This window comes from Limulus polyphemus, unplaced genomic scaffold, assembly GCF_000517525.1.
Source record: "Limulus polyphemus unplaced genomic scaffold, Limulus_polyphemus-2.1.2 Scaffold6516, whole genome shotgun sequence".
Taxonomy (NCBI): domain Eukaryota; kingdom Metazoa; phylum Arthropoda; class Merostomata; order Xiphosura; family Limulidae; genus Limulus; species Limulus polyphemus.
The window spans coordinates 1-19,184 of record NW_013672126.1 but is presented as its reverse complement, the minus strand read 5'-3'; the positions used below and the strand labels follow the sequence as shown (position 1 = coordinate 19,184).

At 32.1% G+C, this 19,184-nt stretch overlaps 1 protein-coding gene across 1 annotated transcript in view; it reads right to left on the bottom strand.

Annotated features, from left to right (window-relative positions):
• LOC106473809 (dolichyl pyrophosphate Man9GlcNAc2 alpha-1,3-glucosyltransferase-like) overlaps positions 1 to 15,813 on the bottom strand; it is a 37,411-nt gene extending 21,598 nt beyond the window's left edge. Inside the window, exons 1-4 of the mRNA XM_022402194.1 lie at positions 15,690 to 15,813; positions 12,440 to 12,524; positions 9,206 to 9,295; positions 4,688 to 4,776 (exon numbers count right to left, since the gene is read on the bottom strand). Coding sequence (XP_022257902.1) covers positions 4,688 to 4,776; positions 9,206 to 9,295; positions 12,440 to 12,524; positions 15,690 to 15,786 — 361 coding nt within the window. The 5' untranslated portion in view covers positions 15,787 to 15,813. The remainder of the gene's footprint in view (positions 1 to 4,687; positions 4,777 to 9,205; positions 9,296 to 12,439; positions 12,525 to 15,689) is intronic.
• Between the last annotated feature and the right edge of the window lie 3,371 nt (positions 15,814 to 19,184).

The following is a 19,184-nucleotide window of genomic DNA, read 5'->3' as shown; positions in this document are numbered from 1 at the left end:
TGGATTTTGGAAAGAAACACACGAATGTAAAATGAGGGAAATGACTTCTTGTAAAAACACAGTAAAATGGTTACTTTACTCTCCTGCTTTCATGACAGGCCACTCAGTATGGTAAGAATCACGAAGAACTTATCATAAAAATACTATGAACATGAAACAAGAGTACTAGTTCAATGATATGATTTATTTGTTAATCTCAGCTTTGGGTTTCTTGGTGCATCATCAGATGGACTAGTAGAAAATACTGGAAGTGAAATGTCCCAATAAATCAAAGTCTGGAGGAGATGAACATTATGGTGTCCACCACTTGCAACCAGATTTGAATGATAAAGAGTTCAAAAGAGCTAGTCAGGAATTTTTGATAAAACTACAAGTACTAAAGAAAGGTGAAATGAGCTAGAACAACAAAACCTTACACTCCATTTGAAGCTGCTAAAAACTTGAAACAGCTTTGTTCTGTACTTACCACTTAGACACAGATATTCAACTCAAAAGACCTCAATATTTTTGACCAAATTCAAGGTCAGTTACACATAACACAATGCGAATTCTGTGACTTTGTCATATGGACACCTTACAGCATGCACATGGAAAGAATACTGCAAGATAATATTTTCTGAACACAAAAGACGTTTCTTTTTTAAGACTGTTAATTCCAGAATTACCTTCTTCCAGAACTGGTTGACCCCCGACTTTTACATAATATGGAGATACAAGACCCACAATACATCCAACAAGCTATTCAAAAGCAAAAAGTACCAACTGAAGACAAGGGGGAGAAAAATGAATAAAAATTTGCTTTTGTCATAAAGAATGTTTTTAGGACTTATGTAATTTACAGAAATAAAATAATTGTCTGTTAATAGATCTATACTCCTGTGTAGATGTAATCAATCCAACAAGATAACAGACATGGAACATCACATAAATTTATAAAATTAATGATTTTCTTTTCAGTGGAAATGTTGTCAGCATGCCAAATCTCTAAAACAAATGTCATATCAATGTAATAACTTGTAATTAGATGTTTTAGATAATGTGCAATTGTAGCAAATGGCTACAACATAAATGCAAATATAAGCTTCTAGTATTTTCATTATTGAGTAAATTTATGTGCTGCAATTTTCAGCGTGTCTTATATATACTACCATACAATTCTATTCGTTACTAGTTGAAGAATTATGTAATTATATTTGGTAGCAACATTAAGATGAGGCTGATGAGAATAATGCTACACTTCCTTTACATTTCTACTTACATTTCAATGTATAGTAAAACATATATGAGCTTTGTTTACAGCATTAGTCAGTAATGTATTATAAATTAATAGTGATATATAAGTCAAACATATCTTGTTAAATATGATATACTGATAAGCAAAGATTGAGAGCAATGTTTGTTAGAAGTAACGTCGATATAGTCAGTGAGTGTTTCAACAGGAAGACTAAAGACCAAAATGTTATATATAAGTCATTGGGTAAGTCAGAAACCACTGCACTTGCTTTGCAATAGTGTTCCTCCTAAGACGTTCTAGAATGTTGACATCACATAAATAGCTGGGGAGAGACAATACCAGGACCATAAGCATACCAGCTGCACTAACCTCGTGTACAATCTGTAATACCTTACAAATCTACTTGGAATCAAGATCAGTACACAACATATTATATAGCTTACATGTATTATTTTTATGGCAGTATTTTCAAAAACATCAAATGTGGAGAAGAAAACAGTGATCAAATGCTCAGTGATCTGTTCAGTTACAAAAATACAGAAAGAAACAATAATGTACTTTAATACCCTGAAAGGGGTCATTGGAAAGTAAATAATCTTTAAACTCTGGAAAGTTCCTCATTGATGAATAGTTAAAAAATTATGTTTGTATTTTTCCATTTCTCAGTAAAATGCATAAATATGAACAACATATTTCGTTGTATCCACCAACGTCTATAACATACACTGTAGTAAATATACATAATCAGTTTATGTATTACAGAATGTGCATAGAAAAAGTTGTTTCTCCTAGATGGCAAGCATGTCCTTACACTTTATGCTAACCAACCACATGTTCAATAATAGTCGGCTCTAATGGCCAGTTGTATGTAGCCTTTTTCACCGTAAGTGACCTTGAGCAACCTGTAGCTGGTAGACTTTACAATATCTTAGGGTTAGTGAGATGAGATTAACTCACTGAAATGGCTGAATTTCTTCAATATACTCTATAATATTGATGGTTAACTTGCGTTTCCACATATAATCCATATATTCAAAGTAAGTGATAAAGTCACGTTTATTTGAAAACACTGAAAACTTGGTTTGACTTTGATTATTCTTTGCATTATTAGAGCTGCATGAGTGTTATGTTGAGTAAATTGGCAGTAAAACTAAACCAGTTACAGAGCAGGTACAGTGTCCATACTAGTAAGTAGACAATGTAACTGTAACACGACTTTGTGATCTGTTGTACTAATACTACTAATATGGTATGGGACTATGGGGTATGTAATTTGCTTTACTAATACACCAGTGTAAGAAAACGAAACCAAAACTAAATGAAATTACACAGAGGGACTTTTCAGATGTAAGGAAAGAGGTCCTTATTTGTACAAAGTAAACTGTCACATATTCACTTGATTTATTTTGTGCAAAATTTCATGACAAGCTAGTATCAAAGATAATGCCATCTTTAGAAAGTGTCTAATATATGACATTGTTTAGGTATTATTGCACATGAAAATTTCAACATCAAACTGGTTTCTTTTGTAGAGGAAGTTTATCAAGCACTTTGAGTTGAAAATATTTTTCAGCTTTTCTTTCAAACAAAGAAGACAGTCATAATCTCAAAATTTCATGTATTTTTTCATGTTTTTAAAGAAAATGACCATCTTTTTGTTGGTTACTATTTCAGAAAATGAGATATTTCAGTGGCAGAAGCAAAAACAAGATGTATAATGACTGATCAAAGTTATAATTGCATTTGATGTTGGATAGCATCAATAGTTGAGCTAAAGATGCAAACAGAAGGCTATGATAAAGTAATTACTACTGGACGAAAAAGGTAATGAAAGGGTATATATGAATGTGATAGTCAAAGAATTTTCAAAATCATTCAGTAAAAACAAAAGAAGGCTAATCAGAGGGGCAAAAGGATGTACATATATGCATGTATTTGTATACATAATAATAACACAAGTGTGATCTTTATATGATGTTTATCATATAATAATTTTGATACTGATGGAAATATTAAATGTAATCTATAGTTCTATCTGATTTTCAGTGTTTATACTTTAAACTATAATTGTTTAAAATAGCCAGAATGTTTATGATGACTAATGAGAAAAAAAGAGAGAATTATTTCAATTTTTTGGATGAAAAGTAAATGGTTCTGTTTCATGTGGCAAGATAAATCCATATTCCTGTTGCACGTCCTCTTGTATACTACACAATTATAAACTAAGAGTCGCAAGCCATCAACAGTTGTCAACCACAACAGCCTGTTTGTTACCATTGGATATTTGGTTTATTGATTGAACAAATGGAATTTACAGACTCTTAGATGACCAAATCTGATTTGCACAATTATTAACGTCATATTACTAAGTTAAAGTGATTTTTGACTGACCAATTACGAAAGTGCTCTTGTGTGGTTTGACCTAGAACTGAATTTCATTGGTCACAATACACCAGATTTTCATTGGAAGACAGCTAATGGAAACTCCACCCACCTTTAGTTTCTAAACATATCCAATTACTAGCCAGAGGGGGGAATTTAAATGAATTACTGCTGCCCTCTTAAGTCAGAGATTATTACCAGAGCTGGGTGAATCATGCCCTTCATGAACTATCAAAAGACTTTATAAGCTTAAAAACATCTTTGTTGTTTTTCATACAAAATAAAAGTGTTAAATTGTTGTTGATAGTAGAATTTCATTAATTATGTCTAACATCTTCTGAAATGTTTTCAGCCATTTTTATTTGAGTTAATCGTTGCATAATTGGAAATTTTGCTACATAATCAATGCATGATTTCAAATTAGTTACAATTTTTTTTTGCTGCATAAATATCATGACCCTGAATACATGGGCCCAACTAGTAATAAATTTATAAAACAATTCAATAATTTAAGAGGTAAGGAATGGGATGAGTAGTGTTTAATAAGCTCAGACTGAACAATTGTTCACTTTTAGCTCTAATTTAAGGTGCGATATTGTTTTAAAACATCCAATTTACAACGTAAAATTGTCAAATAAAAAAAAGGAGATGAAGGGATTTGTATATGCTTTTGTAATGTAAAATGTTTTAAAATTCTTATACAACAACTATTCTAAAATTTAATAGTAATCATACTAAAAATCACTTCAAGACTTATTAAACACTCATTTCTCCTAGAATAGAACTTCAAAATTTCTATCTTATATGATTTCTACTTAGTAATTAAATTCAAGACTACTTTAATTGTTGCACAAGTTTCTTCTCCACCAAGAGTAATTCTAATCAGTTGCTTACACAAACATCCATTCTATTCTAGTCCCAAGTTATACAAATTATTAAAACAAATATAATACCAAAAGGAAAAATGAGATCCCAAGATTAAGACATAAGCCCTGATTCTTGCTTTACACAAGAAGGACTCAAATGAGGATGATCAGTTAGTCAGCTGACAAAAATATGTATACTAATTACCTGTAGCTCTCATGAACAGCTTATGGTGATATGTTTCGAGTCCTCTTGACCAAAAAAGTTCTGTCCATGAGCTATTGATCCATTTTGCCCTGGTGAAATAAATAAGTATGAAAATAATCTTTACTTTGTGTAGTATTATAGAAAGTAGGCCTTAAAAATATTAATAATTCTACATTAAATTTTTCATATGTTTTCACTAGTTCAGTAATTTTAATATTTTCTTAGCAAACAAAACATAGGAAATGAAGAGGTGTGTATTTGCTTTTTAATGTAAAATGTTTTAAAATATTTATACTACAACTAATACTCTGAAATCTAATACTGGTGATGCTAAGAATTACTTGAAGATCCATTAAACACTCAAATACATATACTTAAACAAATCCATAATACATTTTATTTCCCTACAGTGGTTCTACCGGTCATAGTTTCTGTAGTTACACCTAATAACAATGCAATAAACTATGGAAGGTTGAGACAGTTTTTATTAATCTAATTACACATGAATATAGGACAGCAATCTAATATGAATCTGCTGCTGTTACTATTTTAATTATACAAAATTATATGGTAATAATTAGTAAGATGAGACAGACTGATGTTATTCTAATTGAACAAAATTCTTAAGTAATTTTTAGTTAAATGAAATTGTCTGGTACTATTCTTTTTTTTTTATGTTGCTTTATTGGATTATTTATTGTTTGTCTTAGAGCAAAGCCATATTGTGGTGTCTGATGCATTCATCACAGGGAAGCAAACCCTGTATTTTAGCATTGTAATTTGTAAACTTACAGCTGTCCCACTAGGGAACATATATATTGTTTTGTAATGCACTTTAAGATAAGACTATTGTTTTTCCATTATGAATAATTTTATGGTAATTTATAGAAGGATGTAACTGACTTGTGTTATCATCATCTTAATTTTACTTAATTTTATGGTAAACTGTGGTATGATGATACTAACTGGTGCTGTTTTAATTATGCATAATTTATGGTAATCCACAGTAAAATGTGACTTTAATACTCATGTTATTATTATTGTAATTATACTTAACCTTACCGTAAACTGTTGTATGTTGGTATCGACTGGTGATATTTTAATTAAGTATATTTTTATGGTAATCCATAATAACATGTGACTTGTGATCTTAATATTTTAATTATACTTAATTCAATGGTAACCTCTGGTGAGATGATACTGACTGGTGTTAATATTTTAGTGAAAGATCACATAAGCTATAACTGACTGAAGTTATACAAAATATATATTACAATGGCAGGCTATGACAAACTAACATTATCACTCTGATTACCCACAAAAATATGCAAACTCAGAACTTACATTAATAAATTTGCTATAATGCATCACATATACTAAATGTATTTATGCTAGATAACTTATGAATAAATTAGATCAATCCCAATGTTTAACATCTTATTCAGTAGTATGCAAGACACTCAAAAGGAAAAGAAATATTTTGTGTTAAATTCTTCAGCAGGATTTGTTATAAACGTCAGTGCTGTGATGAACTAAAGATTAAGAAGTATCATAACTGTATAAGTTGAAGTGAAAACTATTAATATACAAGTCTTCTTTCTTCAAAAGGTGACACAAAATTGTCAAAGTTTTTTCATGCACGAATTTTTATTATTTTCAAAGTAAGTAAAATTTTGACAATAGTTGATAAAATGTGGCAAACTTTCAGATGGAGCAAGTTGAATTTACAAATGAAAGTCAAAATTTTAACATGATAGATATTAACCTAATGTCCATGCAGAAGTCAACTTGTGTATGTAACAAGATGCAAAGTACAATACTGATGAAAGAATAAAAAGTGCAAGCAAATAAAAAAAATAGTACAACACTGCCAAAACTTTTCTCTGAGATCAAAACAGAGAAAAAGGTTTGAGATTGTAAAAAATGAACAGATAACTTAGGTGCACTATACAAAATAGCTCTTGAGAAAGTACCATGACGAAAGAATAATAACATATCTGTTCAGTCTACATAAGTGGATCACAGATGTAAAAGTTCTGATGAAGAGAATCTAAAGAGGACAAAAAAAATAAGACTGACAGCCAAAATAAAGGAGAAAAATTGCAAGATAGAATTGTTCTGGAAAATAAGACCTAAATAGTTCAATAAGAGAAAAGAAAGAAACCACAAAGTAAGCAAAAAGCACCAACATCTACCAGTGGGTGCAGAATGAGAATAGGAACATAAAAACACCTGACCGTCAGCTTAGTCCTATGTACATGGTACAGATGCATTGCACCAACCTGTTTCTGTAAAGCTATACATAACATTTACAATAGTTCCAAATTTATTAACTATATCTTCACAAAATTTGGTAAGCTTTTATTAAACAATACAAGAAGAATTTTTAATAAAACATCTACTCAAGATTTGTCTGTGAATTTGCTGAGTTAGTCAACCTTTGATTAGTGTGAGTACAAGGTTATTTTTTGTTAAGAATAAAAATACTTTATTTTAAAGTTTCATGCTTCATTTACATAACTTCTAGAACCTCCTAAATGAATATATTCAAAAAAGATAAAAAGATTAACTGGCAATGTCATTATGTAAGACATACTTTTTGAGTTTTTATACTAAAAATGTTTAAACTATAAATCTGCCAAACGATATTCTCTTCAACAAGTTTGAAATAACTTAAAAGGTAAAATAAGTCAGTGATTCCTAAAATGATGCTAACACATTTTCTGTTTACTACAACACCTTATTAAAATTTCTGACATACTGTCTTAGAAATAGCGTTAAGTGTTAATTGAGCAACTGAGAGTTCCAGTAAGGGTAAAATTCCAGATGAGCAAAGAAACTAAAACTTAGATTTTGGGAGAATGTGTATATTGTGGAAGAAAACCACATATGAGTAGGAAAACAACATAAATAAATAGTAAGCAAACCAAATCTCTGTACAATAACTAGGTAACCAAGGTTTAGATTCTAAAAACCCACACAGGTAGAGAATAACCAAATGGACTGATTACATGTCCCCAGAAGTGTAAGCTCCAGAAAAGTTAAGTAAGTACTTCTAAGCAACAGGAGAGTGCACTACAGAACTTAGAAACATGTTTATGGATGGGTGAAGGACAAAATTAAACAGATTTTTAGGAAATGAATCCCACAAAAAAACTAGCTGTTATAACTAAAACTTCAAGGGAGATCATCAATGTTTAAAACCTAAAATGAAAGAATAATATCCACTCTGATGGATATGATAACTGCTGTATACAATATTCTGAAAATACAAACTGATCAAGCAGCCTACAGATACAGATGATGGCTAACTTTGATATTAAAAAAAAATCCGAATAAATACTAGGTTTTCTTAACTATTCACACTCACAGCAGAGTTGAGCAAATACCAATACGTTCTGAACTTAGTACTAGCATCCTGGTCTTCTGAATGATGAGCAAAAGTATCAAAGTAAACAAATTATAATAAATAACTGGTGTTAAAATAAATAAATAATACTGTTATTAATTTTTACCCTAATTGTAATTAGTAAATGACAAATACAAAATTGATAAAAATAACACTTAATCTAGTTTGCATCATAACATTTGTTGTTCATGCAGTTTGATACTATACATAGTATTTAAACAACTACTCTGTTGTATCCCAGCCAGCCTGATGAGCCCTGGAAATGTGCACAAGGCCTTGTTGACATCAGAATAGTATGGCTGACATACTGTTCTAATTTCACTTTTAAGTTTTTAAAATTACTAACAAATAGAAATAAGGCAGTAAGAAGGTCTTCAAGCTCCTCATAACAAAAATTCAATGAAATCCATGAATACTTTCAGAATGACTCTGGATAACATCAAGCTTGTGGTAAATGTGCTACAGAAGATTATGAACATAATTTAAAAGTTTCCCTCTGAACAGTTCTAAGAAAAGAACCTGGTCTATGAGGTTGTTTTATGAACGAATCCAAAAGATCTGACAATTCAAATTCTCTAGGGCTTTTTTTGATAAAAACAAATATAGCACATTTATGGAAATTCAATACAGGGACTTTAAAAAGTGGAAATGATGTACACAAAACAAAAAAAAAGATTTTTCCTAAAAAGTGCCACATAAACTTTGCACAGGAAGCAGACACCAAAGGTAGGTTGTTAACCTGCAACAAAACTAATTGTCAAGAATGGAAAACCATCCAACAAATGATGAGAAGTGATGTCTCTACACTGTAGAAAACACTAAGGTAAGAAGGGTTAAGGATCAATTTTTGGTTTCTTTACAGGCCAGTTAAACTTTATCTTGCAGAAACAGGATAAGCTATAGCAATAGGAGAGGTTAGGATGTATTCAAAAACTCTGCTTACAGATAACCATATGGTAAGCCAAAGTATATTGCAACTTGTTTTCATTAAAATTGTGCATAATTACATATATATATATACACACACACAATGATAGGTTGGGTTGACTTACAATGCCATTAGATAGATATACTTACAAACTGTACCAATAAGAAAAACATTTACTTACACATAACCACACAATAAGCTATGATAAGCTGTAAGTGGTGGATAGTCAAGTCCCCAATACAATAGGTCATTCTTAGTTGTATTTTTGTACCTGTAAAACAATTCAAAAATAAAACACAGTCACAGGCATACACTACCTTTACAAATGTTTCAGAAAAACATTTGAAATATGTCTCTAATATACTAGTACTACTCAAATTTTGCAAATATGTCAATTAAAGAATATTCATTTTGCAAAATACACATCTACATGCATTATTTATTTAAGTAGAACTTTAAAATATTCACAAATTACTATTATGTGCTACAGTTTGTTGAGGAGAGAATACAGTCAAATATTCACCTGGAAATAAAAAATTCAATTAGATTAAATATCTTTTAGACAGAAAAGTGAAGTATGAGAATGTGCATCTGTTCTAATATGAGCACAAACTTTACAGTACTACTACATTAAATTATACTTTTGTAGCTAATGGCTATAAAAAGTGATTTTTTATTCCCTTCTCTACATAACTATGTTGTAATTTTAATGACATGTCAATTTAAATTTTTTTTACCCAATATTTTTACTTTGTCCTAAACACGTCACTGAATTTTGTAAATCACTAATTCTTGCTACTTTTACCATAAAGTACACCTTACTGTAAGCCTAAATAATATCCCAAAAGCTAAACCACTTTCAAAGAGTAGCCCTTTGTTCAATAGCCATTCCTGATGAAGAACCCACACTTCAAAAGCATGAGAGATTTTGGGTTATTTTCTTAAGTTTTATAATGCGTTTGTAGTGATTCATCAATATAAATATTGTTGCAAAAACTGAATATGTTTGTATACTGTGAATGCAAACAGAATAACATTTCTACACATAAATAACCAACCGATCCAAAACAAATCCTCTCACACCATCTGAAAGCAAGAATTTGTTTTACACTAGTACCCTTATCTAACAAGCATCAAGAAAGAGGCATTATCATGTGGCACTTTTTTACTCTAAGCAAACAAGAAAACCCTGATAGATAAAAGTATCTAGTAATTGATTAAGAATTCAACAGTTTAAAGCTTAAGGTTAACATTTTCCTCTACTGAAAATGTATTTCTAATAACACTTACCTCTACTCACACTACAGCTTTATCTCAGTGAAAGTTTCTCTTCTCTGCCTCACTTGCTCCATCCTTTATACCCCACTATATTGCCCAAAGCAAGTTAAATCTTGTGATTCTCTCCACCTACACCAATGTGCCCCCTATCCCAGATCCATGTATAAACTCCCTGTTATTACTTCCTATTCACTTTTTGAGATGGTCCAATTAGCAGACCCCAAACCAGCCACATCGTGGGGAGGAAGGGCAGGAGAGTGTGAGAGGATGTAGGTATTATAGGAAATACATTTTTGGTAGAGGAAAATGTTAACTTCTAAAATACACTTACCTCTTCTCACACTATAGCTAGAATCACACACTGACAACGTGTAGGGGCCAGTGAGGGCAAGATCATACAGAATGCATCTGCATAGAAAAGAGGTGTGCAAAAATGAGATATAGTAATAGCACATTAGTGGGTTCTGCAATATTTCTGGAACAGGTATGCTCTTCACTCAGACAACATGAAATCTAATTTCTGGGCAGTAAATACCTACCGACCACAGAGGCAAAATTCTAACATTGTTAGAAGAACATATATTTCTCTAGCAGATGAGATTCCACATCTCATCACTGGAATTATGAGGCTGTGGACCCAAATCTAGATCCAGAGTGTAGTGGCTAGAGCATGAGAACCGCTGTTGATTTAATTTTGTTTAGTAATGTTGTATTATTGGAATGTTGCATGTCGAGCCACCAGAATTAAGAAGAGAAGGCAAGCAACACATAAGTGGACAAACCCTCGCCCTAACCTTGGGATTACAAACTGAAATCCTAACTCGCCAACCTGAGAGGCAAGGCAACACTTTCTGCTCCCAGAATTACGAGTATGATGTGGAATAAACAAAGTCCAACCAATGACCTGGGAAGTGATGTTCTGTGTGAGGAATTACGAGGAGTCGAGAACCCTCTTCTGTGATCATTCAAATGAAAAGAAGGGTCACGTTCAACTCAACTAGATAGCATAGAGTCATCTCTGAACTGGAATTATGAGGAGGCTCCTGCGTAGGCTAGTCCTGCTCCCACCATACATCTGGGAAAACCAGCCAGGGTTATTGGCAGAAAGGTGCCCAGCTTCACCCTCTTCTTCTCGAGTGGAATAAATAGTTGAAGCATAAACAGGAGGAACAGACCTCTGACCACCACTCCAGCAACTGGAAACTGGAAGTGATAAGGACTCACATGTTCCATTAAGAGAAATGGGGGGATACTTGCATTGGGGAGTCCCAAAGAATGATGCTCTGGAGACAGTGGAATAGGTGAACCACGTTCCCTATTATGAAAAGCAAACTGACCCAGGTTTATTCAAATTAAAAGTCAGCAGGGCTGAGCAAAATCCCCTTAAGCTTTACTCATAATAGTTCATGAATGGTGGTCCAGTAGTGTATTAGTCTTCATGTTATAACTGCTTTCCACCCAGAAAGCACACAAGGTGGTCTTATGGAACACCCTATCTCCACAGAGCTTGTTGGTACAAAACTGTATTTTATTTTTTAAATCAGTCGACTGATAGCTATTGAAGATTTGGAAGGAAGCATGTCTGACCAGGAAAAACCTGCCATCGAGCGGGATCCAAATGAAAATGTTGAAAAAAAAATGAAAAAAAAAGAGAAATAAACACAAAATATTACTGAGGTCACTTTGAAAAACTATTATTGCAAAATTTCATTTTCATTATTTTGTAAAATAAAGAAAGTAGACAACAAACTCCAGATCCAAAAAGACAGGTCTAATAAAAAAAAGGAATGGTATAAGTTGTAGGTATAACTAAAGCCATTCATCACTGAAGAAAAACCCGCAGAAAGCACATAAAAATGTCATTGTAACAATCCGCCATCGAGAAAAGTGAATAGGAAGTAATAACTGGGAGTTTATAAATGGATCTTGGATAAAGGGCACATAAACATAGGTGTTAAATCTTCAAATTAATACACAATCAATTCATTAAGTAAAAAACATGCAAAATCAAACACACAATTAACTATCTGCTAGTCCAATGTCTTGAAAAAAGTCAAAAGAATAAAATAAATTTAAAAATAGAGCCTTAAGTTAACAACTTTGAGAGAAACATATTATGACTTCTTTCTATTATTACCAATCCTCTACTGGTAAATTGACTGTAATTTCCATCCAGTGTCTCTGGGCCTCATAATCCCCAAACATTGGTGGTTTTCCAGCACCTAAACACAAGTGAACAAATTAATCTTATTAAGCTTTGATTAATGTAACAGAAAACAGATTAAGTCTGCTTCTTCAATAAAGTACATATTGTATTACTGTATTAGTTACAGTTTCAATTTGTCTTCAGACAATTCCAATAACTCTTACAATTACACACACACACAAACTGAAGTTCCTAGAGGTTTATTGTATTTCATTTCTTGCACCAAATCAGTTGTTCACTAAATTTATGATGAACCTCTTCATTGCTTATGACATCACAAATCACCGATTTCTATGTTACGTTGGCACAAAAAAATCATTAATAAACATTTCACTAATCTGATGTATATAACAAGCATACTTTTTCAATTAACATCTTGAAGTATAAACATCAACTTTCCACAATGCTTCTACAGTGAAAAAAGTTGTAAAACAAGTGTGCTACCAAATCCTACTCGCATAAATTTTCAATTATTTTTACTGTCACTTAACTAGTAAACAATTACAAAACAAAGAAAGAAATTCATTCCAAATTCTACAAGTATTGAGTTTATAATAAATAAGAAAGGAAACTACTTAAGAATACAATTAAAAATTTTCATAAGTTACAGCTTAAACTGTATGCAATAGTTTTCTAAAAACAAAATTAATAATTATTAGAATAACATGCATAATATTCAACCTGGATGAAATTTGATCCACATATAGAAATTAGTATACAATAAACACCTGAGAACATTTTGTTGAGATAACTTAAAAACATAAATATAATGGTTTCTATTCTAGAATGTAACAGCTTGTTTTCCAGTCATTAAAAACATTATAAGCTTTAAATTTAGGTGCACATTTGTTAACTTACCATAAAAAAATAGCAATACTAGATCATGAGGCTTAAATACAATTGTTTCAACCTTGCAAAGAAGCTAATCATTTTTAATTTTTCCCCATGTGGCTTCTAACAAAAGTTAAGTGCCAATTTGCAGATATATATTTAATTACAGCATTAGAGCTAGGCACTTAAGTTGATTACCTATTAGCATTGATTACACTGATTAGTGTCATGTAATAAATTAATTATAACTACCACAAAAGACCTGCAAAATATTTGCAGTCAAATTGGTATCTTTATTGCAACAGTACTTCTTTAAATACGATATTTCTAGAATAATACAAACAAATTATAATAATAAACACCAAAATGAGAAGTCCACTTGTATATAAGCTGTACTTTACAAAACCTTAACTAATGCCAGGCCTAAGTTCAATAAAGAGATAAATTAACTAACCTGTGTATGTTTTTTTACTTTAGTTAGGACTATACTTAATACTACCGATAAATAAACTTATAACATTCTATGATTTAACGTCAGACCTTTTTGAAAACTTTAAGCTTTCGATGTTGTACAAAATAATTAGGAAAGCCTATCTACATCCACCTTTTGTTGTTATTCCTTCATTCATGGAGCAGTTATAGCTTATAGTGACTTGTTCACTGAACTCCCTACTGAAGGCAGGCTGATTGTTGTCAAGTGCATAATGTGCCTGCACTGTTTTTCTTGGGTAAAATTCTTACTGCACATTCTTATAAGGCAAACTGACAAGTACAATTATAGTACGATGATTAAATCAATTAAAATCATGAAAATAATAAATTAATAAAAATTAGTATTCCTTGATATACTATTTTTGATATACTATATACTAAGTAATTGAACTATTGTTATTATATATTTTTACTTTTGATTAATTCAAGTTTATTCAGTTTAAAATATGTGTCATGACCCACAAAAATAATCAATTAATTGAAATTAATGTTTTTGATTATTATTTTTGACCATTCTAATTAACCAAGTTTCATGTAAGAATAATCAGTCTGATGTAATTGATTAATAAGTCTAACAATTAATCAATTATCAATTTCCACTAATTGCCCAACTCTAGACAAACTTAATTAGCTTTTCATACATGTATAAAGAATAGTAAATGAGATCCTTTTTAAAGCTTTCTTAAAACACATCTTTAAATTATTGTACTAATATCTGAAAGAGGATGAATCCTGTACACCTATAGACATTTATTGTTGGAATACAAGAATGCATATGATAATTTTTATTTTAATTAATTAGAAGATTACTTTGCAACTGAAATTTTTATATAAAAGCATAAAATGAGATTTAGCAAAAAAGCCTGTAGTCTGATAAGATCACCCTGAACCTACCAAAACATCAAAAATTCAAACAGTTGACATCTATTTTAAAAAGAGGATGTGAAAATATATTCTGTATTTATGATAATATTTATATGCAAGAAAAATGTCAATCACTTTTAATATAATAGTCACAACAAAACATACAATGAATATCTAATCTCAAAAACTTTTGATACCTATAAGTTCACTTTTTCTGGCACTGGGGGAGAACACCACTATATTTCTTTTGCAGCAACCTTTACCAGTACAAACTTTAAAAAAGAACACTATCTTGTACAGTAAGCCAATTTCTGACTTCGTTTAAGAAAAATCAACTATTCGTCATTATTTCAATCTGTTTTCCAATTCAAGTTATCATAATACAAGATTATCTGTAATCACTGAAAGCTGGAGTGCTTCTACTTTATACTATGCATCTGATAATTTAATATTCTCAGTGTAGCACTTTTGACAATCTTTGCATGCAATAAGAAAATTAAATAAACATTTAAATAAGTTCAAATAATTTCAAAGCTAGTTTCAATCATTTCTTTTTAATGTGTTTTTGAACTTCGTTTTTAAAGTCAAACTCAAATTTAGGTATTTATAGATATTTTTCATCAACTTCTGAAGTTCTAATTCAGTAACTATCATAAATTATAATTTAATACAAGAAACAAAAATGTATTTTTGTGTAATTTCGAAATTACGTAAGACTATGAGTAAGACATGGTTGCACTGTAGCAATACTGGTAGAGTCCTTTATTTTTTTTTATCTACTATTAATTACAATAAGATCGGTCTTCCTAATAGTATATTAGTAATACCAAAAATGATGTTATAAATATATTATGCTTTCATACCACGTCATAGACAAACCTGATATTAGGCCTAACTTCTCAAATATCTTTAGTTTTACGTAGCAGTAGTGTTTAATTTATTTTGGATTAAACTATGTGTTATATAACGATTGAAAAGTACTACCAAAACACACCAGAATAAGGATAGAGTGAAATGCACCATCGAAGAAACAGCGCTAGCAAAACTCCAAAATAAAGCGCATCGTCTACTGCACTTTCTACGAGCCCCATCTTAAATCGCGGCCATCTAATGTGGAAAAAAAAAGGCAAATAATTTTAATCAATATTTAACTGATGAATTAAATAAATATAATTAAAATCGATTTTATAGCCAATTTTTGTTCTTCATATATTTTTGTATAAATCAAAATAGTTGCTTGAGTTAGGCAGAGACGTAGCTTTAGCAAACACACTTTCATTTTAAGAACAACAAAAAAATATTTGCTTAAGCGTAAGCTTTCAAGGTAACATCACCAGTAACATAAATAAATAAAATGAAATATAATAACAAGAATCTTTATTTATGCCTTCGAAAAAGGGCTGTTATATTGCCTAAAAGCTTAGGCTTAATAAAGATTTTATTCTTTTATCATTACCATTTTCTTCGAGTAGTGTCGTTGAAGTGTAATTTTTAGAACCTTTTTCATATTCGTATCAGACGTTCCAAAATGTTTTTTTTTTTCAAATGTAACTTGTGACTATTTTTGAATTAAAAGGGACATAGATTAGTTCATGAAAAAGATATAGTGAGTTTATATTATATGCAATGGCTAAGCAAAGGTTCTCAGCACCCGGGGGCAAAGACACTTTTGGCGCCCCCACCTTTAAAATGTTTTGATTATTTGTTTTGTGACTCATTACCCACTTAATGACAATAACATAAAGAATTAATTACCGCCATACACAGGCCTAAAATAAAGTCACAATATAACATCTCACGATATCACAACTGTAAACCTGTAACTAATGAGTATAGCCTACTAGGTGTACTTACATAATTTGTAAACCATTTTGATATTTTTGTCATCCAGTATTGTTCAAAGTCATCTTTCAAGCATGCAGAATAAATTTCTGTTATATCCCTAGTTTTGAAACTTATGTTTTATATGAGAAGCCAGTCACTTGTGGTGTACATGGATTATAAAACAGATTGATAAAATACTACTTAAGTTTACAAATAACAAATTTTATTAGTTTACAAAACTGTACATATTGTTACGCCTCCGTTCGTTAGTTAATTTTCCGTAAAAATTCTTTCCGATGAAACTTTAGCGACTCAAGTCCTTTCTTAAATAAAACTGGTTTATTCTTTCTGAATATAACTTTGCAATACACTTAATTTCTATAGTCGCGCTATAACAAACGCTATAATTCACAACGAACGTCTCACGTACTCGACTCAACAATACTCTCTCTCTTGTCCGCAGTTCAATCACTCATTACATTATTGCCGTCACGTCTTGACCATCTTATATATAAAAGAATACCGAAGTCTAGTAACCTCCCGAGGGTTCACGAAGCTTCGAGAATATGACGCGTTACTAGCGTCACGTGACCTCCGCTGTCGTAACAATATTAACTGGTGTGTAAGATTGACAATATATGCAACAGGCAAGGCCCAGATCTAGATATAGTAAACATTACAGGCCTAATGTAGTGGTTTGTAATTGTATTGGCTGATTGTAAATCATGTCTTACACACAAATAACGTAACACTGTGCCGTATTTACTTAACGTACGACAGTTGCGCTATATCCTAGTGGAGGGCAGAATTATTAATTAATAGGCATTATAGACCAGAGGCAATTTTGCGCCCGGGGCGACTGCCCCTTTTGCTACGCCACTGATTATATGATTTTGGAATTTCGCGCAAACCTAATCGAGAACTATTTGCGCTAGCCATCCTTAATTTAGAAGAGTAAGACTAGAAAAAACCCTCCCCAGTGGCACAGCGGTATGTCTGCGGACTTACAACGCTAGAAACCGGGTTTCGATACCTGTCGTGCACAGAGCACAGATAGCCCATTGTGTAGCTTTTTGCTTAACTTCAAAACAAACAAACTAGAGAAAAAGCAGCTCGTCAACAACACCCACTGCCGACACTTGGGCTACTCTACTCTTTTATCAAAGAAAAGTAAGATTGACCTTATAATGTCCCTACGGCTGAAGAAGCGAGCATGTTCGGCAGCAAGATTCGAACTCGTCACCTGCAGATTGCGAGTCGAGTGTCCTAACCATCAGACCATTATAGGATGGGTTTAAATCTTGAAGGACTAAATGGTCCCTTGTTGTCCCTTTGTTATGTTACGTTATAAAAAAGAATAATCTTTAAGATTTTTAAAGTAAATTTAGTAAAAACTATCTATTTACAGTCAATTCAGAAAACTACTAAGTTTTCTAATATCTTCATATAATTATTTCAAAAAATCAATTAAAAACCAAGCATTGAAATGGGGCTTTTTTCGACCACAAAGTTTTATGTTTGCTTCTTTTTCTGTCACTAGTTTGTTACTGTAGGGGTATTAGGGAATTGGAGTAAACTCGAAAAAAACACATATAAAATACTGTTACGACAGCGGAAGTCACATGACGCTAGTAACACGTCATGAGCTTCTAGAAAATTTATGACCCTTCGTGAAGCCTCGAGTGTTTACTAGATATGCGGTATTCTTGTATATAAGACCGCCAAGAAGTGACGGAAACAATGGAATTGAATTGCGGACAGAGGTAGAGACGGACAATTGAGTCGAGCGCGTGAACTATAGCATTTGTTTAAGTTATAGCGTGACTGTGGAAATTAAGTGTATTGCAAAGTTGTACTGAAATAAACCAGTAGTTGTTGGTATTGATGGAAGCCTACCAACCTCAGTTGTGAAAGTCCCAACAGCTAGTGTAAAATGTCAAGCACACATAGTGTCTACACGACAGGAAAGCTGGATGGCCAAAGGTATTTTGTCATATATTCTGCATCTCAGCAAACCCTTGTGAGTATCAAGGTGCTGGATAACAAAGGAGTACCAGAAGTTGTACAGAAGATCTGTGGTGTGACAGGACATTATGCAAGGTTGAGGGGACCAGTGTGGGTAACTATTGAGCTCATGGGCATGAAGAACAGACAGAAAGTATACTTGGCTGACATTGAAGACCAATGCATATTAGAATTGGAGTATCTACTGCCGAGGAAATGTGTGGTTAACTTCGATGAAATAACGATTGGAAACAACAAAGGCCAAATTCCAGTAAGTGTTGCAGCATCTGTTGATTTGCTTGTCACAGCACTTAAATCAACTACAATACCCCCTATGTCAGAAAAGATAATTTGTGGAAGGATAAAGAACATCCCCAAGGAAGCCCAATGCTTGTGGAAGCAGTGGAAGACCCACGCAGGCCAGTGGATTTGAAGATTGGAAGGTCACTAGTGGCAGGTCGTCAAGTAGTACCTATAACAGTGGCCAATTTCTCTAAATGTGAGCAGACACTTAAGGAAGGGGCATTATTGGGTGTGTGCTAGGAGGTAGAGCCAGTCAATGTTAAAGCAAGAAATACAACTATAAAGAACATTTAACTGACGTCTATAAGAAGAGCACAGTCCATTTGGCATCATCACAGGCTCTTCAGGTAAAAGAACT